Raw genomic sequence first — 27,314 nt, forward strand, 5'->3', positions numbered from 1 at the left:
GTTAAATTCCAGAGAGAGTGTTAGCATTTTGTGTTCTTTTGAATGACAGCTCAATGCTGGAGCTATTACAAAGTTTTAACTGTTTCATTCTAAAGTACAGACTAAGAGAAAACAATGATGCCAACTAATCCATAATAAATGTCTGTGAAATAAAGACATAACAGACTATGAAGAACAAAAGAATTTTTAAGTCTTCAGAAGGTAAATATAAGAATAAATATTTCCTGTAAAATATTAGCTATAAGGACCCATTTGTGTATCTTTGGGGAGATAAAAGCTTGTTCTAATTCTTCAAATGCTTTTTTCCCTGAAGAAGTTCAGAAACCCATATATAATATTGTGTTACCAAGAAAGCTTGGATTTTTTTTGTCCTTTATTATTGAAGACAATGCATTGTATTGGTTATATAAATGTTTGCTGAAATAAAACAGGTCTCGGGGCAATTTTGACCAGACTGATAATGAGTCTAGTAATGAACATCAACATACGCACAATAGATGGGAGAAAAAAACCTAAGTGCAAATCAGATGTTCAGCTCTCAACCAATACACAAGGGTTCATCTTAACATCTGGACAGCTATTTCTTTGCCTAAATAAAATGTAATATCTATTCTAATAAGCAAACACACACAAGTGTACTTACTACATAGTTCCCAGGAGATGCTGAAGAATAAGGTATCTGTAATATCAACAGAAACAAAACAGTAATTTCTTCTGCAGTGAGATGGAGTCCATACATACATTTATGTACAGCTCTGGGTTAATGTTTATTTGTTCAATTTATTTCAAAGACACAGTTACGGACTACAAAAAAATGCTGCTGTTGTCAAAACAAACACCTCTTCTTTTCAACAACTTGTCATTGTAAGTATGTTCAAGTCCAAAAATACCAATATAGACACAAACCAAATTTAATACCCAATATTTCAAATAAAAATGCTTCCATTTAAGATTACTATGCTCTGGCACCCACTCTAATTGAATTAGTATGAATAACATAATTCACATATCCAGTTCTTGCACCTACTACAAGACTCTTCGTATTGTGGGAGCCACAATAAGGCCTGTGAAGATCTGCAATCTGTAGTAAAAGGTTAAGCTATAAGATTATTGAGGTAATATGCTTTATAGGGTTTATAAAATTTAAGCAGCACATACTTGCATTTAAGTCAATAGCACTTCAGAGTCATCTCAAGCATGGACTGAATTTGTGTGTTCTTATATATACTTAATCTTGATTAAAATGTTGACCATAAAAGGAAAAGCAACTCTTTCACCCTACAACATACTGATTTTATTTCTTTGCATTGTTTTTTTTTTTAAAGGACAGTGTTCTATTTTCAGTTCAAATTGTGGTATTTGTTACACAGGATATCTGGAGAAATCCAGTTGCCTGTGAATAATCCATTTTTCTTCTTTATGATAGCCTTTGCAATTATTATCTGTAAAGGAGCACGGACCAATGCTATTATAGGAGGATGGGGTAAGAATTAAGCAACTGTACTGACAAAATACAAAATTATTTTGTAGCATAAGCATCTTATGTGATTGTAGACAACTTGTCGGTTGACTCATTTTTACAAATACATCTATTATGGGACTTCTCAACTGATACCATAGAATGAAAATATTTCACTTAGTTGAAAAATATCCATTTTCATTGAGTATATACAGAAGAAAACTGAGGAAGACTTTCAGCTCTTTTTTTCCCCCCAATTATCATTAGCAGAATTAAAAAATCAGAATTGAGAACAACAGAAAGAACCAGGTTAGTCTGTTAAGCCAGATCCATCTTATCCAACTGCAAATGCTAAAAAGGGACACATTTTTATACTAATGATGTATGATCACTGAATGAAAACTTCACCTTTGCATTTTCTGAATACCAGACACTGTTGTTCATGTAGGATGCTCCTCTTCCTTCAAGCTGCTAACAGACTACCTCATTTTGTAGTCGTTGCAATGAAATTCAATAGAGTGCACTGCTTTTTACAAAAAGCATATAAAAATGGCTGATGTTTTGCACGCAATTGCTCTATCATTCCATATTCCCTAGTTAAGAGCAGCAAATGTGTTTTTGTTATGTAAAATATGTGGGCACACATTAAGCTGTATCTTAAAAAGCTGTGATTTCTGTAGAGCTCGCTGTTGACCTAACTCATCTTGCACTAAGGAAGCTAAAATGTATTTTAGATATACCCCAGGATAACCTTTGTGTTATGGAAATGCTGTAACTGATGTAAAGATGCAGAGCTGTTGCGTGATTCTTAACAAAGCTGGATATTTGCAGGTCAATGAGCTCTCTGTTCAGATGTGCTCCTCACTGTACCTGCTCTGCATTAGAGTTACAAGGAAAAATATAAAGCATGCAGAATTCTATTTGTGGAATGAAGTGGCGTTTTTTTCCTGGTGTATTGATAAGAAATACTTTCCTAAACATAAGATGATGTCTAACATATTTTAAATATTTACTTACAGAATTGGCATTGGTTGGGTTTGGCCAAGGTCTACCACCCCCAGGACCCCTGTAACAGAAGATGAAATATGAGACACAGAACAATCCTCACCTTCTGACCAGCTCTGAGGAAGCAAATCAAAATAACCTGTTTCCAGAGTAAGGAAGGAGATGCCTTTTTTCAAATTAAAGTGTTTATAAACCATAACTACACAAAGGTATAATGCTATAGCAAAATTCTCATCATTGCACTACCATTATCATTTAGTCAGTTTATGAGTCGATTATGGAGAATTTATTATTACATCCCTTCCACTCACATTTAAGACACTTCAGTTCCTGACTCATTGTGGTACTTCTGTACTCTTCAGGACAGGACCTGCCAGAATGGCACCATAAGGAGTCCTTCCCCAGCAGCCACACTGCCAGGCTACAGTGGAGATGGAACACTTCCGTGGGTCCCAAACACTTGCAAATTTAGGAAGTGCCAGACATTCCTCTTTATATTCTCAATGGAACAATTTGAAAGACATTGCAAATTTGAGTCTCTTGAAGTGCTTTCCATAGATGCAACGTTTTAATGTGGCACAGAAGTTTTGCAAAGAGTAAAAAAAAATTCCCAAATTCTTTAAGTTCTCATGAGGAGTGTTTTTCCTTGTACTCTGTTAACCTTTTTTAAAATATTTGAAAGAATTACCACACATTCCATGAAAGCCTACATACAGTACAGACAAAGGCAGAAAGCTACTAAAATATATTTCAGTCATAGAAACAGTACTCTTGCTTAAATAATTAAGTACCTTCCTGAAGAACTGAGGATATATTGAGTATGGATCTAGAATACTGCAAGTATAGTAAGGTTTCATTAGTGAAAGTGGTGCTAGTACTGGTGTTATAAATGTTTTGGGAAAACCTATTTTTTAGAAGAACAAGACACAGAAAGTATGTTGCTATAACCAGTATCTGGTAATAATAACAACAATAATAAATCCCATGTATTAAAAATTGAAAACATGCCATTTTATACATATGCTTTAAACGTATGTTTAGATGTGTATCTAAAAACAGTTTCCTACTTGACTGAGGCTACGTTATATCCACAGAAGTCACAGACACATGAAAATTACCATACAGCAGGCAAAAGTGAAATTTCAAACTTTTCAGACATTCCTGTTACAGTTGGTCCAAATGGTGTAAGCATTATTAAGTGGCGGCTCCCCAGCAGGAGGAACAAGAATGTTTCACAGGCAGAAGACCTGTTTGATAAAGCCAACTCTGAGGAGACATCAGAGGTATACTAAAAGCAGAAGGGAATGGGGAAAGGAAAAAAGGAAAAACCATCCAGATAAAGCATGTTTTTCTCATAACTCTTGCTGTTATTTTATGTTTCTCGCTTTTAGCGGAGCTCAGAAAAATAGTTTGGTGGTTAGGCTTCATCTTTTTACAGTCCTGAGGGAACTAAGCCATATGAGAGGTGAAGTCTCCATATTTACAGTCATAACATCTCAATAATCATAATTATTCCTGGGAGCATTTAGAACTCCTAGTTATGTATAAATAAGATGGGCCACTTTTTGAAGGCCCTGACAACTGAGAGGCAGAGTAGATGATGACAAAACTTCTGCATTTAAGATAGTATTTTGGCCTCATTAGCTTCAGAAAGGCAACATTAGCCACCACAGCTTACCAGACATGGGAGAGTTATTTAAATATAGAGAAGAAAGCAGGCTTTATTAATGAGTTAAGGAAGTTTTCTATCTATTTTAAAGTCTTGCAAAACTAAAAACTAGTAAGTAGATATGTTGCCTGAGGGATTTAGTATTGAATCCTATTTTTTTAAATACATTGTTGATGGAACTATAAAGAAATTAGCTCAAACAATCAACCAAAATAAATCAAGTGAAAATTGATTTATTTCCGCTGACATTGTTTTTGGAAGGTTGGAAAACTGGAGTGTAGGTGAGGGTCTTTTCTGCTTTATTCTTTGGGAGGAGGGGAAGCAAAGCAAGGAAAGGGACTCACAGTCTCACAGCATAAGACCCCTTACGGTCCCCTAGTCAAATATTCAGCAATTTCTCCTCTGTTAACAATTACAAGGTGAAATGTTAGATGTTCCTTTTTCTTTTTTTTCAAAAAAGTTGTTCTTTTTTCTATGCAGTATATTTGGTTTATTGGATCCTCTTTTTCAGAGAAATCAGGAATATTTGTAACAACACTGGAAGGCCATTTTCACTCCAAAAACCTGCACTTGTTTGTGTGACATTAAGTAACGCAAATATAACCTAAGAAAAACATCAAATGGAAAATAGATGTGACAACACTGCAGATTACTCTGAACTACAGAGATATTAAAAAGCCAACTCGGATACATGATTGGGTTAAGCCACAGTGACATGGAGGAGACTGCAAGAATCACCTTTAATCTAAAAACCTGTTGGAATTTGCAAATTTACTGGAAGCCATGGACAGCCTTAAGTATAGACTCAGAAAACACACTAGCAGATTCTGCTGGAAAGCCATATGGGTTTTGTGGTGCCGAATGTTGTTAGTTTATAAAGCACCCATAAAAGAAAGCTACCTGAAATATTTTTCAATGCAATGCAAGCAGGTTTTTTGCCCTTTATTAAACATTTATTTTGGAAGCATCAACAGAGTCATAAAACAGTATTATGGATGTACCAGTTCCAAAATAAGAGTAATTTATGAAGCATTTATTGCTACAAGTAATTACTGCTGCATTTTACCCTTAAAGTTAGTCCTATAGCATTGATCCTAGTACTTGAAAAAATAAAGTCTAAAATTTCAGTTTCCCAAGGGGCAAATTTATTCAGTAAGGAAATTAAACATCTAGACACAAGTTTGTGAATTGAAGTTAAAAAAACAAAATCACATTTTTTTTCTTTTCAAGCATGACTGAGATATTCTTAGTGCTTGAGACAGCACTGCAGGTCACATCAGCCATTAAAAAGTGCCAGTGAAATGTAACACTGCTCCCTGAAAATTGCCATTTTGTTCCAAAGAGAGCATTATTCCACTCAGAAATAAAATCTTACTAAAAATGGCGACACTAAGTTTCAGCTTAAAATCTTACAGCTAAAATGGAATTAGTTTGTAGAAGAACATGAGATACGTATAAGCTCTTTCAAACAGTAAACTGATAGGCATTAGTTATGAGGAAGCAAGCAATTATTTAGCAGTACTACATTTGTGAAGTATATGCTCCTGGACTGAAATACTGTCTATGAGCTCTCAAGCTGGTTGTTGTCATTGTTGACAATAAGGAACTTCTTTTTTTAATCCAGAAAAATGTAAAATTGTATTTGGCAGATATTCTGCTCTTAAGCAAAACAGGTTCCTTTTGCACCTTCTGGGGAGAAAAAGCTGGATTTTAAATGGCAACTGGTTTTGTAAGGTACATATTTTTAAATCTCAACATTGCCAAAAATCCAAAAACATTGAATAGAACACTGAAAAATTTTCATGTAAGAAAAAGATATCGCTACATAAAGACAAATGTACATGACTATAAGGCCTTATGTATAGTTACCCTGTTTCCTAGAAACATAAGTAGACTAAACGACTTACACTGTTATTTCTTAGCACTGTGCATTAGGTAAATTTTAAAGGATAATACAAAGAATTCATTTAACACAGTTGGGTCCAGCTATTGCCACTGTCTGTAGGTCATCCTTGGATGCACTCTGACTGACTCTGAATGCTAGAATTGACCAGACAGTGAGTCTTCACTAAGACTTCCATATAAGGACAACTTTGAGAGCAGTAACTTTACAGTACGGAAACAACCTGAAAATAGTCCTGGAAATACAATTAAAAGAAACCCAGACCATAGTAACCCCTTTGTTTTCTTTTTCATCTATATATACCATTCCATTTGACAGAGGAAAAAAAATACTCAGTTTGATGGAAAAAAAAATATTCACATAGTCAGGCATGCAATAACGGAGCTCCTTACAACAGTCTGTGATTCAGCAGGTAACACAGGCCAGGATATGCTATAACATAGTATTACTAGTATTTTGGACTCTCTTATGCCTTTGAAGTGCATTGTAATAAGCAAAGGGACAGTATGAAGTCTTGTTTAAAACCAAGAAAAAGTGTTCTGTTCCCACTTTCAGCTGAGCTGGAGTAAAGATGAGTTTGTAAGAAATGTAGAGTGCAGTATATGCCTTGTAAGACACAGAGCGCGCTATGGTTACCTAATTCATAACGACTGCATCTTGTTCTTCTCAAAAGATCATATACTCTATCAAAGCTCATACTTTCCCAAGTAAAGGACTCCAATTCATGGCGTCCTCTTCAAGAGGACATACAAGTTCAAAGGAAAATGTACTTTGCACGTCACTGAATTAAAAGAACATGATCTATGTATGTTTACTGGCTCAACACAAGATGAAGTGTGCTTATTAAATGCTGCAATATGGAAATGCTAGTATTTGAATCCATCTTCTCTCTTTCTGGCAGACCAGGAATTCTTTTTGTTATCTAGGAACCTGTTTTCTTGTTTTTCCTATGTAAACTCTCATTTATGTGGATAAGTAGCCTCAAAATATCTTATCTAGCCCTAATTTTACTTCTATAAAATTTTATTTTAGAAAGTTGATTTTCTTTTCTTAGAATTCAATCTCCTCCTGAGGACAATCTCTGTAGTGCTTATATTATACTCACACTGAATTTCACATATCTAAATATTTTTTCTACATCAATTTTATTTAAAAGAAGAAAAGCCTACCCTTGGGAAGGTTCCTAGAATTGTCTTGAGTCCAATATATGATGTCTATGTTAGAGTAACACCCAAGTTTGTATTTTATTTTATTTGCTTCAACAATTCAAGGTATGTCTGGAAATCAGAAGAAATTAAGGATATGGTGGATTAGGTATTTTTTAACAGTATTATCTAATCTATCTCAATACCTCTTTTACTTTTTCATGTTGGTAACTCTTTACTTGAAATGAAAATTATCATCTCTCATTTATGTTTCATATGAAAATTGAAGTAAATATGGGTATCTGTGATATAATGATGTCTGATATAATTTCCCTGACTCTGTATGTATCATTCCTCCAGATCCACGTGTAAATCATTCCAACCTAATTGTAATTTGGTTTCTGTTTGTATACTTTTTTCATGTTGAGTAAGTAATACAGTGGACCTTGCCATTGAATTCTGTTAAGTTGTGCTTTTTTACAAATTTATATTAAAATTATTTGCTTTCTAGTATCTTTGGTGGTCATTCTTTGAGCAGCCTAAACCACTCTTTTGCAACAGATGATAACAAGCATATGTAAATCTTCACTGTGTTTTCTGTGTCAACCTGCTGAAAACTCATTCCTGAAAGACAAAGGTGTAAAAGGAGTAAGAAAAGAATATGTTCTCTGCTTTAGGTTGTAAAATCATTCTAATGTCTTGATAGCTGGACCACCATGCTGCCTTCCGTGACCACCCCAGGCTCTGCAAAATGCTGGTTATGAAAAAATGTACTGTCTTCAGTAGAGGTAGGGCCATGATACAAGAATGACTTGATATCCTGTGGTTCGTGGTATGCTAAAGGCAACTATGGCAGCCCCTTTAAATCTGTGAATCTCTTAAAACAGAAACATAAATAATGTAAGGAGAACCTGATTTTTTTTTCCCAGGCTTGCTAATCATGTAAGCAACTCCAAGCAAGCAAAAGGTTTCTCTGAAGTGCAGCATATTGCTCATGTTGGGCCACTTGCTATGCTAAAATCCTCAGATTAAATCTAGTCTATTCTAGATACACTAATTTTACTTCTGTAATTACACACTTTGAAAGGGGGGTTGTCTACAGTTATAAAAGGCATAATACACTCCCATGACTAAATCCATGCCTGGAATAAATCAGTATACCTTAGCTGAGCTCAGTCTACATCAACTTTTACCAAATGATGATCCAGTGTCAGAAGTACATAGAAACACCAAAAACCTTACACCACATCTGTAATACTCTTTTATCTGTTTAGACTGGAAATAAATGTAGTTACGGAAATAAATACAGCAACAGAGAGAGAATCATCCATACTTCTTCTTCCAAATATGTCTTTTTTTTATAAATAGTTCTCAACAATGGTTTTATTTCGCTAAAATTAAGTACTTGTTTATTTTGCAGCAAAGAATCGTATTTGTACCATTCTTTACAAAATATTTAATCAGTAAAGTAAAAACATAAATGTAAGTAATATCATTTTTAAAAAAATGCATACAAGGTTATATAGGTGACTATACGGACAAAATATTCCAAATATTTGAACTTTGACCTGTGAAAGAAACTGAGTATTTGTACAGACTTGCAGGGACAGCAAAGGTGCCTGTAAGAGATACATGCAGAAGGAAACTGCGGTGGGTTCACTTTCTTAAATTGCAGTTATTAGTCATCAAAGCATGTTACTTATCAAAGCATGTTCTCCTTGTCTTGTGTATCCCACATGTTACTTCTACAATGAAATAATGATTTTTCTAAATATGATAAGATTTTATTATTGTGCTTACATGTTCATTCCAGGCATCCCCGGGCCACCTAAAGCATTCAGTGGGGGTCTCATTGCACCTCCATAGTTCTGCAATGATAACCAAGGGTCAGACTACCACAAAACAAAAAAACAAAACCAAAGAGGAGGGGGAAAGAAAGGACAGCAGGTTAATGATATCCCTACGTAACTGCTGACTGGATAGGCCAATGTAATTCATTCTTTCAGGAGTTTTCACTGTTGACTTAAAAAAATAATATTGTTAACCCCAAGGAGAAAGAGTTACAAACGATGGAAATAGACTAAGAATACTTAGAATGTCAGTTGTTTCAGAAGGAATTATTTACACATATAGAGGTCAAGTCAATGGCCAGCAAGGGGCAGGTTGTATAATATATTGAACTTTTATACCAAGGGAACTCATTCAAAATCAGAAACTTAGACTTAGATGTTAAGATTTCTACATCATGGAATTTAAATCTAATTATCTTTAATTAAATTTTGTTAATATATGTTTGTACAAATATGTTAGTATATGCTTGTATAAAATTACACTATACGATATCACTTAAATAACATAGAGCATAACCATTACATTTCTCTTCTAATCAGTCAATTCTAGTTAGTCTATGGTAACTAATATGAAAAGTATTTAATACGATAATGAATGTCATAGTAATGCCAAGAAATGAATTTTCCAATGCCTACAAAACCTGAGTTTATGCGCTGATATTGTAACAAAAGTTTAACTGTACTATTTACATGAAAAACTAAATTATACCTATTTTTATGCAGAAGAACACAAGCAGAACAGTGTATCTCACCTCACAATCATAATGCACTCCCTAGTCTGTGTTAATCCTGCTACACTTTTCTGATATTCCAAAAGAATAGGTAACAGTAAATTCTCAAAAATGAACAGTTGTCCACTTTGGAAAGAGGAGAGACAAAGAAGTCATTTATTTTAAAACAATTTAGGTCATTGTGGCAGTCTATTTTCCAGTAATAGAACTAATACACTCTATTTCATGTAGGGTATACTACAAACTGCAAAAACTATATGACTCAGGCTTATGGGTGTTCTCTGTATTGGCCCGATTCACAAAACCATGTAAACATGAAGTCATGAATACATGGGAGAAATCCAACAGTGACATTCAAAGTGTGGGTCTGGTGCTCTTTATACTTTGACAGATATATCAGGTATCTAGAACTGATCTATAACTAGGAGAGGAAGTTCTGTTGCTGCAAATAAAAACTCCAAACTTACAATTTTCTTCACCATTAACAATCCTGAAAGTGTCCCATCAATAGCTGGTTTGCAAGAATACAACGAGAGGCTGCAAACAGATGTTCTCTTCCAGACCAAACAGTGCCATGTGAAGATAGTATTATCCACAGCTACTGGTCATCAATTACTACTCATTCCTGCCTTTTTGTGTGCAGCCGGCAGACCGACTGGTGAGCATGCTCAGGCAAAAGTCAGCCAGACTAACTCAAACCTCCTGTTTAACCAAGGTTATCCTAGATGATTTTGCCTGAGCAACTCCTCTGTCAGAACTGTAGGGCAGTAACTGGTGGGTAGTCAAAGCAGCTGGGCACAGTAACATCACCATTTGGCACTACTGGATCTGAAAGAGAACACAGTCTGACTGGAACAAAGTCAACTGAACAAGCAGTTCCACATCTGTTTTATTTCACTTTTTCATTTTGATGTGGAGGGCTGAGCCATTCCCCCTATTTGGTCTGTCTGGTATGTCCCCTCTTTATTTTAATTCAGGAATCATTCGTGTGGACCAGCGTTAAAGATCTCTATGGAATCCTGCAGGACTGGAAGAATCATAATCAAATGTACTTCTAACTAATTACTGCTAATTCTAATCAAATGTACTCCTTTGTCCTAAAATAAGAATGCTTACATTAAGGCTACCAATATACTGTTCCTTCAGCTGCAGTTATGCTCTCTGCAGAAGTCAGTGCCCCCATTTGTTCCTTACTGCTTTTTAGTCAAAGTAACCACCACTGTTTATCTGGTAGTTGAACTGTTCATAAAAGTGCTCCTTAATGTCAGGTGGCCAAAATGAGCCAGATTAACCAAGACTTTTAAGATGACCCAATTCTTTTTGACTAGAAAGCATTAGGGAGCATGTGAGAGGCTCACCAGCAGATATGAAGGAGGGGGAGAAGTAACAATCACAGGTTGGAGGTAGTACTCCATTCATCTAGCATAACTACAGCTTGAAAAAAGCCTGAACATAATTCTTTGGAGCTTGTCATAGATTCAAGCATTTACAACCATCCACTGCTTTTTGCTTCATGTTTTTTAGTTTGAAAGTCTAGAATCATAGAATACAAAATGGAGGTAAAATTTCCATAATTTTTCAAGCATATGCATGCTATGCTTGCTATACTGGACATAGCATTTCTGTATCAGCATATTAAGTGTTTTGCAAGTTGACTGCCTGTGCAGAAAGGTAGCAGGGCCTCCCGCTACAGGCAAGAGGATGTTAAAAGTAGGTGTTAAAAATACCTCAAATTTGGTTTTAGAACTGCATTCTGAGAAGATCCTAAATACCAGATACAAAGATAGAACACGGTCCATTTATAGAAAAGATTGATTTGCTAACCTAAATTTTGTGTAGATTAGCTACATTTTCCCCCATTTTAAGAGGATGTTCAGTATAAGAAAGAAGAACCTTACAAAAACACTGGATTTTAAGAGACAGCAAAAATGGAAAAATGATCCTTATAAAAAGTGGCATGAGATTTGCCTGCTGTGTGACTAATGGTGCTGCATAAAGTATCAGCTCAAGCTCATATGGCAGCATTACAAAGCTTCTCTTTCTACCTCCAAAAGGCAAGTGGTAAATATACTTCAATGCTGCAAAAAAATAACAAATATATTTAATAATGGGTTGTTGGTCACAGAGCAGATGTTGTGTAGAACTGCACAACCGGTTTCTACCAAGAACACCCAAAATTGTAAACACAGTTATGAGCAGATTTGAAAGGCAAAGCTGTTTAATCATTTAAAATTCAGTTGCTATTCCAAGGAACAAAGAAGTCACTAGAGAGATTATCTAAAATGGGGAAGTAAAAATGCGAAGTATGGGCACAACAAGCACGCTGTAAAAACAAAATACTGGCAACACCGATATGAAACACCACCACCTAAATTTTCTCTCACTGAGAGCACTGACAAAATACAGAATAATCATTTGGATTTGTTATTTCAGGTATTCATCAGAAATAATTTGATTTCTACCTTAGTTTACTGTTGAAATGTAATACAGACAAATATGCACTCGTATTTTCACACTTTTGAAGACAGACACTATAAACAATTATGACCAGGTCAGCGCCATGGAGAAGGTTGCTTTGCTCCTCAGAAACAGCTAGAGACATGCTTGTGATTGACAAGGGGGAGAAATGGCAGCATGAACTTCTCATTTTACATTAAAATCTCTCTAGCACTCACTAAAAACCTAGATGAATAGTGGATGAATGCAAAACTTTACAGAATTTTGGGGGGTATTTTTGGTACAAAGACTTTGCCTAAGTTAGAAGTATTAATCCTTTCCCCCTAAACAGCATAATCAATTTAGGTTGGGAGGATGAGGAAGCACCTACTCAACCCTTGTCTCCTTTACAAATGTCAGCCTTAGGTTACAACATACAGTAGCTGTAGGACAAACATAACTTTTCTGAAATAAGCAAGTTAAGGATTCCTCTTTTAATTTCAAATCTTAATTAAAATGACTAATGTTTTCATTGCAGACTTTGTACAGCTGCAACTCAGAATTAATTTTTGTAAAACAGAAAGTTTATTTTAAAATGGGATTAGCAGAGCAAGTCCTGGCCATCTTCAAGCTATGGAAAGCCAGAGTAACAGTATAAGTACAGGCCTATCAACAAAAATGGTTATCTATCTATGGAAGGTACCTGTGGTCCTAACGGAACCATTCCTCTTGGAGGAGTCATTCTCTGCATTGGCCCACCCATGTTTGGATGCCCTGCAAATAAAATTACATAACTTAAAAATCTATGCAATACACAAGCACCTTCTAAAGCAACTAACAAATCATTCCTTTTCAATTAACAAAAAGCTTAAAAAGCTGCAGTAAGGTTTGAAACACAGAGAGAAAGATGTCAGTTTGAGAAGACAGTACTTTTGAATGGTCCAAATAATTATTTCATTCACCTTGCTGCCGAGTTGGGTCCATCCCACTAGGCAATAATGGCTGACTTCCTGGGACACCTCCTAGTGCCTGCAGGCATAGAAACCATATGTTAAATGCATGTAATGCAGGACATAATGCAGATACTTTGTTTTTAATTCCAGGATGTTTCTTCTGAGTCACGAGTAATATGGAAGAGTTAACTTTCCTAAATGCCCTAACTAAATGTCCTAACTTCCTAAATAAACTAGAAGTCCTGAACGTCCTATGATCCTGACTATGGATTTGCATGGACAAACTCTTGGACTTCTGTAGACTTATGTATGAATAATCTCCAAAATATAATTGCCTAATTTGCTTTTTTCCACACCAATGCTTCCTTCACTTTAGCTTAACTATTATTTAACCTCGAAATACTGCCTTCTTCCTGGGTATGTGACAATTTATCCAAAGCTTGTATTGCTACAGTTTTCCCTTTCAACCATTATTTCAACATTTCCTTTCAGAGGTCAGGATGCGGACACTGATATTCTCTGAGAATGAGCTGTAACCGAGCCAACTGCACAGTATTCATGGGGTATGGTTAACTAGGGTTGTGAGGTGGGAGACATTTTATGTTCCACTCTGCCTTACTCCTGAAGGACATCAATGCCAAGATAAGTGTATTACTCATCTACGGGAGATAACAACAGCCACCAAACTTGCTCCTAAATCTTGCCTTCAAGAATGAAGGTACATTGTGTTAGTTCACCTCTGTTCCAAATCAAATATATTGCTCTTATGCCCCCACATTTTAACCTACCGTCTGGGTTCATAGTAACCAAATTGAGTTTAAGGCTAATTTCTACAGTCTCTTACCTATAGTTTAGTCAACTAGAAAAATGATTTTATGAATGGATCTTTGTAGCTGATCCACTAGGTGCTACTTAGCATTTCAAAACAACACAGTATGTTCAGTAAAAATGTATCCAGAATGAGTAAATCTTGTTAGGAAAGTAATCTACTCAGGCAATTGCTTACTGTGGGATTAGGTAAGCTACTCTTGACCTGAAAATACTCTAGTAGTCTTGGATAGATACAAAGGGGAACCTATTTGCAAATATACAGTTTGTTTCCACAAGAGGTAGGAAATTAAAAATTAAGCTGCACACTATTACCTCAAAGGTAACACAGTCAATAGGTACTGTAGTGCAAGATTAATGGAATAAACAAATAATTTGAGATGACATCATTTAAATCAGAGTTTTGTATGTACTTCAGTGGCTTGAAGTCTGGATGATACATGAAGAACAATACATGAAGTGCATGGAGAAGTGTCAAATACTAGCAAAGCAGGAACTGGGCACTTCTGCAAGAGATGGCAGGTGACACACAAGGACACAGAGGCATTTGCTGCTGGGAACACATGTGACCAAAGACTTAACTCATGCAGTCATCACACTACAGATCATTACACGAGGGACTGTGGTTCCTTTCTAACATATCATACCACTTTTCAAGAAAAATGAGTGTACCTGCACAGCACAATGCATTGCCAACAGCAAATACCCTTGTACGGATTGATCTCATAGGACATGACTGAGTACTGGAGGCAACTTAGAAGCACTAGCGTGGCCCTCAGTCAGTACTAACTTTCCTTGCTATGAAGCCTAGATCTAGCTCAGATAACCCTTACATAGCACTGGACTATGCTGTGCATGCATGCCCTGTGTTACCCTTCCTTGACTAAGAAACACAATCTCTACTGCAAAGCATTAAGGAACAGAGTTATAGTTACAGTGGGAATTCTAATTCTGATTTTTACTGACTTCTAATCAAAATTTCAGCCTTAAAGCTGCTCTACAATAGTTTATTACTTCCACACACTGCCCATCTATACTGTAACTTAGATAATGGCAGTGTTGTTAAAAACAGTAATTCACAAATACGGCATAATGTAAATGAATTGCAAGAGCTGTAATTCACTGAGATTATGTGATCATGTTACAGCTCTGAGCTGTAAATATCACAATGTGCAGACAAAAACACTTCCGAAACTACAACTGCAGGTTGGCAGTGCTTTCACAGCAGTTATCACATCCAGTTTCTACCTGCCAGTACTTACAGTGTTCAGAAACACAGAAACAAAGGAACATGTGAAACCTAAACACTGGTGTATCTTTGGCTAAGATATTACCAAAAAGTATAAAAATCAGAAGGGTATTTTGTACTGAGTTACAATACGTCTGTAGCAAACATTTAACTAACGTGCTAATGACATTGCATTCTTTTCTTGTCCCTTGATGATCACTTCAGCAAAGTTAAGCCACCCATTTCCCTTGTGAGAAAGTAGCTACGGTACAGGTAACTTAACCTGCTCCCAAACATCACCATGTTTGATGTAGAGGAGTATCTGAAGAAGTCTTGCCACCTGATACAGCCAGCTCACTAAAATTCATACCTTCGTACTTTCTGTGCCAGTGCTAAAGGCAAGTTTGTTGACATTGTGTTACACAGATATAAAAAGTAGCCAGAACTGAGGCCGGGGCATAAAAGTCTTCCTCATCAAGCTGTGACAACAAGAAAGGCAGTCCTGGAAGTCTAAGCTGGACCAAAACACCTGTTCCATCTATCCTATCAACCTTTCTCAGTATTATAAATGACTCAGGTTTTTCTTTCAGAGATCCACTAATGTTCTTCTGTCTGCTTATCTTTAACTTTTCATCTGCTGGCAACCACTTTCTCCTCCTCTGTCTGCACTATGGAGAACTTAAAAATACAAATCTGCTTCCAGAACCATCTTTTCACAGATGGGCCAATAAAGGTCTCTGCTGTCGAACAGCAGCTCATTACTCATTCTTGTTGCACTGGCATGCATATCCTTTGATGGAGATGAGAGAAAATTGGGAATTCGATGCTTTTATAGTCTTCAGAGTGTCTATAAGAGCCATAGAGCACTTATATCTGCTTCTCACCATTAATCTCCGTATTAATAAATGAAATAAATATACTTCATACATCCAACAAGAATAGGAGGCAGTGATGCACTTTACTTAGAATCAAGTAAAAAAAATTCTCAGAGCTAACTGCTTGATGTGGTTAGAAAAACTTTAGAGAGTAACAGTTATGGGGACATTCTGTCTTCATGTCAGAGTAGGCAGCATTGGCTGGCTGAGGTTAATGCAGCAACACGCTAGGCAAGTAATCCTCCCTCTGCAAACAGGCTTAACACACAATAAATTTTAAGGTGTGGACACTAACTAAGCGTAGGAAAATGAGCTGGGAGTGGCATGGACACACCTTATCAAAATAACTATTTAATGGTCAGATGCAATGGGGTGGAGAAGGACTGATCAGGTTTTGTAGCCAGTGAGCCACTGGTAGCCAATGAGCCACTGGTAGCCAACAAGACAACATTCCTTGTTCCCACTGCACCATCACACTGGACCACAAGAGTGCATCAGTGAGAACATCTTACCTGATTGGGTATTCTTAAAGGTGGCCTTGGACCTCCAGGGTACCGAGGGGACATGAAAGGCTATGAAAAAAAAGAAATTCAACTTAGCTTGCAAATACCGCATTGAGTCATTGGGCATATGTCTTCTGCCATGCTCGCACTTCAAACATCCAGCTTAAATACTTCCAAAGAGCGTGCAGTATATTATTCCACAATGTTTCATAGAACTAAATAATTTTAGAGATTCTTAGTGAATGCATTTAAAACTTTGTTATAGCAATTGCAAATGCAGAATACAAACAACTTAATGCATTAATAGTGTAGAATAAATAACAAACCATTTAGATCATATAATCACATATCTATACTCTCCACTGGAGAAGTGGGAAAAATAGGAACCCTAGAATAGAAACCAAAAATGTTCTTGGGAGAGTCAAGAGATTACCAACAGCATAATGATTCACAACTACTTTCCATTCACTTTTTCATAATAATACAGTAAAATGCAATACAAGATTTAACCCGTGAGGGCACAGATTTCAAGTTTATGTCATAAATATTTAGAACTTTGGTGGTTCCATTAACCATATTATTCAACATTGCTCTCCTCCCATCCCTCCATATTTAACTCCATGCTCACACAGTAAATCTCCTCTCTCAAAACCAAATTTACACACAAATCTTTCATACCATCCTGTACCTTGTCGGGTTCTAGTGGCTCTTGGCTACTACTGTACTACTTCATAGCCCACAAAGTCAGTCCCTTATGATAAACAAATGGTAGTACCAGCAAATGCATTTAAAATCTTTACTTATTCCATCCCGAAGTGTCTAGAAATCTAAAAAGCTGGGAGATTACCAGAAAAAGTGGGAGATCTACAGCAAAAAGGCACAAACATCTGACTAATCAGGTGATGAAGATCATTTTGGCAAGCAAGCATACCTGTAACTCCAGGAGAAAATGAAAGACTAAAAGTATGCTTTGATTGTGAACACAGGGACAAAAAAGACTGATTCTTTATATCGTGAAAGAGGAGCTCACTTCTGTTCATGACGCTGCCACTGGAGACAAGGGAGAGATAAAGGAAAGGAGTCTGCTGGGACTTTCCAGGGGCAATCTCTGATGACAAACAAGTCTCTCCACGTTTAAACCCATTCTTTGGGGTCTCTTCAGAAGGACAGAAATACACCTACATAGGCATGACCTAGTCAGCTGTAGTTAAGGACCACTGGCAGGTCACTAAAACTCTATGCTCAACGTCACCGTTTTACAAATGAATGGCATATTTCAGCTCCATCAGCAGCACTGAGTTATAAACTAAAATGCCAGTGATCATCAATGCTAGAAATGCATGTATTAATAGTATCAATAGCTAGCAAAAGAATTATAATTACTTTACCAATAATTAGTAATGGAATTTTTCCTATGATTTTGCATAAAAAAATTTAACTGCACCTTTTACATCTTAGAATCAGATGAAAACTGAAATAACGTAACCTACATAAACAAGCACCCAAAATAGGTACTAGAATAAAACACTGAGGGTTTACAAACTGGAGAAGAAAGTTCAATGACAATTGTGAAAAGATTACTTTAATAAAAAAGGCATTTGAAATTATGTGCTATAGAATAGGGAGGCTTCTTCATGCTCTCTCTCTGATGATGAGATTCTCTGATAACAAAGAAAAAAAGAAAAAAGGGTTGTACATGTGGCAAAGGCTGTAAACAAGCGGGCCCTTGTAAAGCCGTAAAAGTGTGAGGAAATTAGAATTTCAACAATTTCCATAGAGGTCAACCAAGTGCATTGTATGGAGCGCAGCACACTCTAGTGAGTATCTTGGATTTGGCTTACCTCATTCAGCCATTGAACCCTTAACTTTATTTACAGCTGTACAGCTCATAAAAGGGAAATCAGCAGTGTCTCTCAAGTCAACCATATCTTAATGTAGAATCACACTACTAATATTAGTACATAAAAGTGCATTATTGGCAGAACGTTTGCTCCTTCCAAGCAGGATGGAAACCTGCTTCTCCCCTCTCTTCCCAGTCAGTTCACCTTTCTATGCAGTTTATAAGAATACCTAAAAACTTACTTTTTTATAGAATTGAATTTTATTTAAAAAGATGAAACAAATATCCCACTGCATTAAGGAGAGAAAGAGGCTTACTCATATAAAGTTGAAATTTCACTTTTCAAAGTATGACCTGCATTGTTTCTAGTGCCTGACAATTAGAGTCCATATTTTCTGGTTTGCTATGCCCCTGAAGCCAGTAGCTGCTTCAGATTTTTGAGAAGATCTGGATCAAGTAAAAGCCTCACAAAGTAAGTCTAGGATTCTTCTCTGAAATTATAGATGTCATGATTTTTTTTTTCTTTTAGGCATTGTTTTCTAAGCAGGTTTCAAAGCAGACTTGCAGACTTTAATTAGAGAGCCAGTGCATCTATTCTTAACTGACTTCTTAGTTCATTGCATAGAATAACTACAGGAGCCTCTTTGATACAACAAGAAGGTTTATATACAGTAAATATTTATATATCTATGTATTCCCCTTAAACACATTTGTGGAAATGTTTAAATCGTTTCCTATTCTTTAAGTAGTAACAAAGTAATTCATCTAGTAAATTTCACATAGTTTGTATGGTTCTTGATGATCCATGGATACAAACACTGCACAGTTCTATAGGCAGGAAAAGATATAAACAACTGGGAAGGCCTACTAATGTTTTGATGAATGGAAGTATCCATAAAGGTCCATTTAGCATTGCAGAAAATTGTGAGATAGTGATGTTCAAGGACAATTCTAAAAAATTTTATGCCATTTTGGACCACAATTTAGTACTTAAATTTACCACAAAAATTCTGCCATTAAATATTCTCATTTTTGTGCCAGTTACTAAACTTCTTCCTCTCCATCACCAATGTCATGTTTGTCCACAAAAAATTCTACCAAGACATACCAAGAAAACAAAGAAATTCTGTCAAATGTTTTAATGAAAATAAATATCAACAGCTTTCCACTATACAAGGAACATTTTTTCAAGTCTCACACACACACCTTATTAAGCACCAGGCATTCTGAAAGACACTGACTCAAGCAGTCAGCACTTTCTGTCACACGCTTTTTCACTACATCCTTTGTAATTGATAAGAACAGCTGACAATTAAGTGTCTGATCTAGTTTTACTTTATTGTTAAAAGTTGCTGAAATGACCATGGCTTAGGGAGGAACCCCTTTGGGCTTACATGGCTTACATTTCTTAGGGCTAGTAGCTCTCTTTCTTTGACTTCTTGGAAACTTTTTCTTCCCCTTCTCATGTTGATATTGCAGCACATACATCACAAAAAGTAATGGGTTAATAATACGTAACTAAATTAAAACCAGTGATCACAGATTTTGAATTGGTTGGTGTAGCACTTGTCTTCTGAAGATGAAAAATAAATTCTTCATATGTTGAAGACTCAGACATTTCTGCCTTCTACTTCAGCCTGGTGTCAATTCAAAATTGAGCATCTTGATAGTCAAAAACCTTTAATGGATCCCCAGACTACATTCTCAGCAAGACAAGCTCCTGACTTGTCCCAGAGTTCAGCTGAGGGGACTGGAGAGGTGCCCACGCCAATGAATCAAACAATTCCTTTCTTACCCCAGCTAGCAGGGAAGGAGAGTGTTGTCAGCAATGCACAGAGAACAAGAGCACTTCTTCCACCTAAGGACTATAGACATATGACTCTCCAAAAAATAGTCAGGGTAAAAATAGAAAGAGATAATTAAGCTGTAAAAATATGCCAAAAGATAGGTAATGTGATTTAATAATGCAGCAGTAATTTTGGCTCTCAGGTAGGAAGAAGACAGAAGGGCAAAAGATATTACCTCCTAGAGCCCTCTGCATAAAAAAGAATGTAGGATGCTCTTCAAATAACACTCCTGGCATTTCAGGGCCAGATCTTGCTGAAGATGTTGCAAAGCTTGTCTAAGAGAAACCAACCTCTCCAAGCTGATCTGACTGAGGAAGAAGGGTATTACCAGAGTGGCTCCACCCCACAGTAATTTCCAGGTTCTGAAATGGCTCTCAAGGGTTTCCAGTCACTACTGCAGCCCTTCAAGTCCCTCTAATCGCAACAGGGACATTATGCCGAGTATGAGGAGGTGTAAACAATGCTATTGTGCACTACCCTAAGCTACAACTAAGTTCTCAAATGGAGTTCAGGAAGGGGCACATACACGAAGGTATTAAGAAAAAAAAAAAAAAAAAAGTCAAACCCCAAATAAAAAACCAAACCAAACCAAAAATCAGCCCAAAAAAAAAAAGGGGGAAAAAAAGAACATGAAGAAAACAAAATAATAGGCAAGAATGTCATATCTAAGCCGCAACTGAGATGGAGATACCACTAGCGTTTGAAAACGTGTCACACAAGTTGCAGCAACAGCAGAAGATTTTGGTAACTGTTTTGGAGAAGAGTCAAATAAACACATCTGCAAACACCAGTGTATTGTAATTACTGCCTTCAGGTATAAAATTCAGTAATTTAGTATCATGCAAAGCATCTTGAAGCTGCTGTCATGCAGCTGAGACCAGAGGAATATAAGCAGAAGCTTCTACTAAACTGGGTGAAAAAGAAGACAGAGAGGAAAAACTTTTTGTGTAGTCACCACAGAATGTATGTATTTATCAACTTAAAGTGAAAAAAACCACAAACACATAAAAGGAGAAAAGTACTAAAAAAAGAATACTAAAACAACCCTAAAAGAAGACAGACTACACAAAATAAAATCAAGATGTGAAATGTTAAATTTAGTAAGCTCCCTACTCTTACTTACAGCATCCCATTATGTTGAATTGTTAAAAATAGTTAAAAAGAAGTAAAGTTCAAGAACTTGAATGATGGTGACATATATAAGAATCCAACCGTGTACAGGGAGAGTAAAGGGTATCTTACAAACTGTGTATTTAATGCAATTTTGCAAATCGTGTGTGCATGTACAATGTCTTCTTGTACCTAATACTGGTGGAATAAAAGAATTTAGAAGATGGTGTTCTACTAAATATGACAGATGTCAATGAATCTATTTTTCTTTAAATTTACTTTACTTTCAGAAGCTGGGAATATGATTTACTTGCTCCCAAATACGATTGGGGCTTTTTTGCATTGACATTTTTATCCTTTTTTTACTCATACTGTTACATTTATTGACCATATTTTGTACCACATAAATTGCAAAATTTACAATAATCCACACTCAAATAACTAATGTTGAATATTGCTTATGTTTCAATTCCTATTGAGACTGAATTCCTAATGAGATTGGATTTACCGTAAATACTCGTATCTGTTCCAATATATATGTATTACATGATACCATATGATTTGTTATACTGCATAGCACAACCTCACATAACACACACACACACCAGGAAAACAAATAAACGTAGTTCAAAAAGAATTACTGCTGGGCATGAGTAATGGAGAAGCTGCATGCATCTGCTAACTGTAAAAATACCACGAGCCAAAATGCCAGCGAACAAAACTTGGGCTGAGGAGAATAAAATGGAATGAATATTGCTTGAACAGGAGAATCCTGTCTACATGGCATAAAAAACCCCACCGTTCTAGTCAGGGTGTCTTAAAATAATGACATTTATCTACGTTCACATTAACATCTTCCCAGCTAGGTGTACTAAAAGGTTTTTTCAGCTTGGGAAAATATGCGTTTGTCTGGTCACAGCAGACAGAAGGTGCGTTTTAAAGCACACCGCCCATCTGCTTTAAATGACACGTTTAAGGCTGCTGCTCAAAGCAGGGCAGTTGGTCAGCCAGCCTCCTCCAGCCAAAATGCACCCAGGTTACCGGCTTGCGGCGCAGTGACCTGCGAGCAGGACCCATAGAAGGGCGAGCTTGAGCTCGTGCTGCGCCCAAGATGGGCGTTCCCACAGGAGATCTCGCGAAAGTGAAGGTGTTTTAGGTATCTATCTCAGGTACCTGAGCGCAGCGTCAGCTGCCAGCAAGGGCTCATCGGGACACCTCTGCCTGCAGGGACGCTCCTCTGCCCCGGCCCGGGGCAGCACCACCCCACTGCGGGGGCAGTGGGGAGAGGACCCATTGAACAGCAGCTCCATCCAGACCTGGAAGAAGATGCCCACACCATGCTCCTCCTGCAATTTGCAAGGCTTAGGAAAGCAAAAGACCGGTTTCTGCTTGCACCAGATGGGGCTTCCCAAAAACACCTCTAAATCCATGGTTTTAGAAGCAAACAAAACCAAGTGATAACTGTTTTTCCACATCCTGTTTTTTTTAACCTGCATTATCAAATTCAGAACAATCTCCTTAGATTCTATGTCTCAGCACCCTGAGCAGAGGATGATGCTCCTAACTGGAGAACATCTCTTAAGGGAATAATAAGAGCCCACCACAAGTTAAAAAATACAAGGTGAAACATGGTTTTAGCACTCAGTATAGAAAAGGACTGAAATGTTATTAATTAGTTTCTATAATTCAGTCATCATAATCAGCACAAATTCTACACACTACTTACCCCTAGAAGATGAAAATGGAACCACAGACTTAATTTGTACACACTATAACAAATTATTTTAAATTAATTGTGCTGCTATTTGAAGAGCAGGTATTTTAAGAGGGTCCAAGCTGCCAGCATCAAGGTCATCAGCTTGATGGGAATTCTTGCAATGACCAAATCTCTTCATTTATTCATTTAAAGTTCTAAATGATACGAAGTGAAGCACAAAAATCTTTGTTCTCCTATCCTTCATTAAAAAATTAATTCAATTGTCAAGTTACACCTTCTGTCTCTGAAAATACAATTCATATTACTCTTTTTTGGTTTTCAAACTATTCCTGGTCAAAAGGATTGACATCACTTAACTATTTATAGTCCAAATGGTAAGAAATAAGACAGCTTGATATTTTTACTCATTTTTTTGTTGTGGTAGCAGTACTGAAAAAATGACTAGGAAGTAACATTTTAATACATCTCCCTAAGACTGCTATATTTTATAAAATCGTTTAGAGGTGCTTTACAACTGCCACTGGTGTGCGTGCTTCCATTCTCAATGAAATGGGGTTTTGTACTCTTGAAGAATACCAGCGGTGACCCATAAAATATGTGTGAATTGAGTTTATGCAAGTTAGTTTACAATTAATAGACTTTCATTCATTTACTTTCCCCTACTTTTTTTGTGGATGTCTCCATCAGCAATAACAGTCACCACAGTGTATAAGGCACTCTTCATCCACACATTTTAATTCTAACCAGGACTAAACTAAATTAGCTCTCAAAATTACACTCTTGTGCTGGCACAGTCTGCTGATAAGCACAAACATGTAACTTATCCTCTGCAAAGCTTGGACAGGCTATCATCAATTCTTAATGAAAAAATTATTTTCCTATTTTTTCCTATTTTACTGTTAATTATACAACACTTCTCATCCTCCTTTTCCCCCCAAATGGCTACCACAGTGTTAGAGGTCTTTGTTTTGTGTTTTGCTAAGTATTTCAGAGATGAAATTTGAGTTACACACTACACATTTTGTCATCTGTCAGTATAAATCAAATTATCTGTTTTCATCGATACTATTTCACATAATATTCTCAGCACCAAGACAGGATTTCCCTCTACGTTGGCCATTCTGATGACGAAAACTATTTCCATGAGCAAGTACTTCTGTGTGCTTCAGATGAAGATCCCTGAAAAAATAATTGCTGTATTAATGGTTTTCTAAGAGCAGCCTGACACGCTCTGGCAACCTATCAATAGCAACAATAAGCGGTTTGACTTAATTCAGAGTATAGAGCAAAAAAAAAATTTTTTTTAAGCCAAAAAGCCTTCCACAGACAACTGTCTTTCCACATCTAAAATTCCAAAAGTTACAACAATACTAGCATTTCAAATAAAGTTAATGCTTTATCTCTCCTCAAGAAATACAGGACTTATTCCACCATATGAAAGAATACTGCAATACACACCTTGTACACTCTGCATAGAAAAATGAAGAAACAAAACCTCTTACAAAACCAAACCAAACCAAACCAAACCAAACCAAACCAAACCAAACCAAATCAAACCAAAACAAACAGCCTTTTGTCACTAGCTAAACACTTCTCTGTGATGCTAAAAGCAGGATCTGCCTGGCTACTTCTCCAGATATTTGAGAAAGTAAATAACACTCATTTTGATGATAGATGATCTTGAGGAATTGTACTGTTATTACAACTGTCTCACTATGTGGGGAATATGATTATCTCACACTCAAGAAGATTTAGCGAGTGGGAGAAAAAGGGGCCAAGTTCTGCTCATGGTATTTAATGAAAATTTTGAAAGAAACAGAGTTTCAGAAGGGCTATCACCTGCATGCATTTTAAACCAGGTTAATAGTTTTTAGTTTACTTTTTATTAAATGCAAAAACAGAGTCAAACCTGACAAGCTAAAACTAAAACATCATGAAGTACCACCTTTTTAAAAAAAAAAAAACAAACTGTGCTTTTAGAATCCAGGCATCATACACACATATCACTAAGCTTGGGAAAGCAATTCCTCAAGTTCAGTAAACCTTCTAGTTGCCCCTGATTATGGTATACAATTAATTTTCTAGAACAACTTTGACAATGACAAGCTGGAGTTTGTTATTCAAATGTGCTATTTCAAAGCTATATGCATTATCATCATCCAAGGATTTTGGCTTCAAACCCAAGCACTTGGGGCTCATGTAAAAAGCAGGAGTCAGACTATGACAGGAACTGAATTAACCTCAGCAGAAGGAAGAATCGTACATAAATGACAACCCTTCCCCTACTCTTCCGTACCACTTCAGCAACAACTATAACGCCAGTTGTGGCTTATGGTCAGTACCCCTACATTTCTGAGGTTTCTCTCACAAACAGAGAACTTGAATTCTGAGGATAAGGTTATGAAGTTCAGAACAGATCTCCTACGTAAATGACTTGTGCCCAGTTCCACCCCTTCCCCTTGCACCGCTCCACAGCCAGCAGTGTGTCTGTGGCTGCTTGAGATGTGCATGTAGAAGGGGAGGCAGGGGAAGCACGGGCTCAGAGCTTATTTAGCTAATCAAGCTGAGCAGTTCTAATTTGTTCCAACAGTTACGAGCAGTAAAACCATTACGACAACTGCAGGATAGAATTATCAAAGCCAGCAGATGTCAGACACCTTTATCTTTATAAAGTTGACTTTATCCCTGGTATTCAGAAAACGAACAAAAAAGAGATGAATAAACACAAACTACTTACAGATCTTTCTAGATGCTAATCCCCCCTCACATAGTCTAAAAAGTAGAAATAATTTTAAAAATTAAAATATTTTAAAATACGGTGGCAAGGACAAAAATGCACAGATCCCAATTCTGCAAAGAATTAGACATATGCATAATTTTATGCACTTGAGTATTCCCAGTGAGTGTCAGTCTGCTATACTGGGGTGTGTGCAGACTGACTAAACAGACTAAACAACGGAGATTCCAAAAATACAATAAAATTCTTCTTACAAACATTACTTATATAAACCCAGGGGGGAAAAATCCCCCTTAAAATCTATTTTCAAAGCATTTCAAGGCCTGCCAAAGCTGCTAGCTTTACTCACAAGTTGTATTTCTAGCTTTGGTGACATTTCATTCGCTTACAGTAATGTTTTAACAATCTACGATGCTTTTCAAGCTTCTAGGACTTCACTGTACCTGCTCCGCTCAGGGCCCAATTATTTAACTTTTCACTCCTCCACCTGCCATTCTCTCATTTGGTCCATTGGAATTTAGGTTGGGTGTGAACATGTAGCAAATCCAGCTAATTTTGCAGTCATGCTCCAGTTCATTTTTAATGATTTGTACATTTTAGTTTGAAAAAAAAGTACAGGCAATACTGCAAAAGTGGGGAAAACATGAGGATCAGCATGAAAGGTAAGTGACAAAGCAGGATGCTACCACAACGAAATGTGGCTGCTGGAATGAAAATTCAGACAGGGGATAAAAAATGGTAATGCCCTGGAAAGCCAGGAAACTACCTGAGTGTTATGGGGAGACAACAGCTGAAACAGTTCAAAGGGGTTTAAAAAGAAAATGCTTTTAAATAGATATAGATACACATTTTGGTCCTGCGAAGACCAGTCTGAGAGATGTCTGCATCTTCTAGCTTTAGTCACGTAATTTAGCAGCTGGAACTAGGAATCCTCATTCCTTGTGCAAACAATGACCCCTTGGTGGACAATTCATAGAAGCGGCGCAGTCACTCCAAAATGGCTTTAAATGGATGCTGGAGGATTTCTCCCTCCTCATCTTCTTTACTGGTGGATGCTTGTTCAAATGAGCAACCTGGGAGGATGTTCTGCGAGTGTGGAGGGGCTGAGGCAGAGGATCACGTACCCAGCAGATCCCTAGCCAATACAATACTTTCCTGGAGACTCATAGACGTGACCTAGACTGAAGTGAGTGCAAGGACTGAGCAAAACCTCAAATGGGCTGGTTTATCCCCAGCTGTCATGGAATCAGAGGAGATGTAAAGCTACTGTCCGTATTTGTTTGGGAGACTTCAACTGATGATTTTTAAAAAAAGCAGAAGGCATTTTACAGCCTTTACACAGAGGTCTACAAATCCATTTTCTTTTTATATATAAATAGGTCACTGATTTTTAATTCACTAACTTATTTTGGTTATTTTCTACTACTTAAATGCTCTTTAAACTCATTTTTAATGGCAAATAGTAATGCTAGGCAGGA

The 27,314-nt window shown here is 36.8% G+C and overlaps 1 protein-coding gene across 1 annotated transcript in view; it reads right to left on the reverse strand.

Moving 5' to 3' along the window:
• Positions 1-27,314, reverse strand: part of SSBP2 (single-stranded DNA binding protein 2) — a 56,134-nt gene that overhangs the window by 20,465 nt on the left and 8,355 nt on the right. The window contains exons 3-8 of the mRNA XM_010286534.1: positions 16,595-16,654; positions 13,161-13,227; positions 12,902-12,972; positions 8,982-9,049; positions 2,477-2,525; positions 644-679 (exon numbers count right to left, since the gene is read on the reverse strand). Coding sequence (XP_010284836.1) covers positions 644-679; positions 2,477-2,525; positions 8,982-9,049; positions 12,902-12,972; positions 13,161-13,227; positions 16,595-16,654 — 351 coding nt within the window. The remainder of the gene's footprint in view (positions 1-643; positions 680-2,476; positions 2,526-8,981; positions 9,050-12,901; positions 12,973-13,160; positions 13,228-16,594; positions 16,655-27,314) is intronic.

Source organism: Phaethon lepturus, unplaced genomic scaffold (assembly GCF_000687285.1).
Source record: "Phaethon lepturus isolate BGI_N335 unplaced genomic scaffold, ASM68728v1 scaffold1740, whole genome shotgun sequence".
Lineage (NCBI taxonomy): Eukaryota > Metazoa > Chordata > Aves > Phaethontiformes > Phaethontidae > Phaethon > Phaethon lepturus.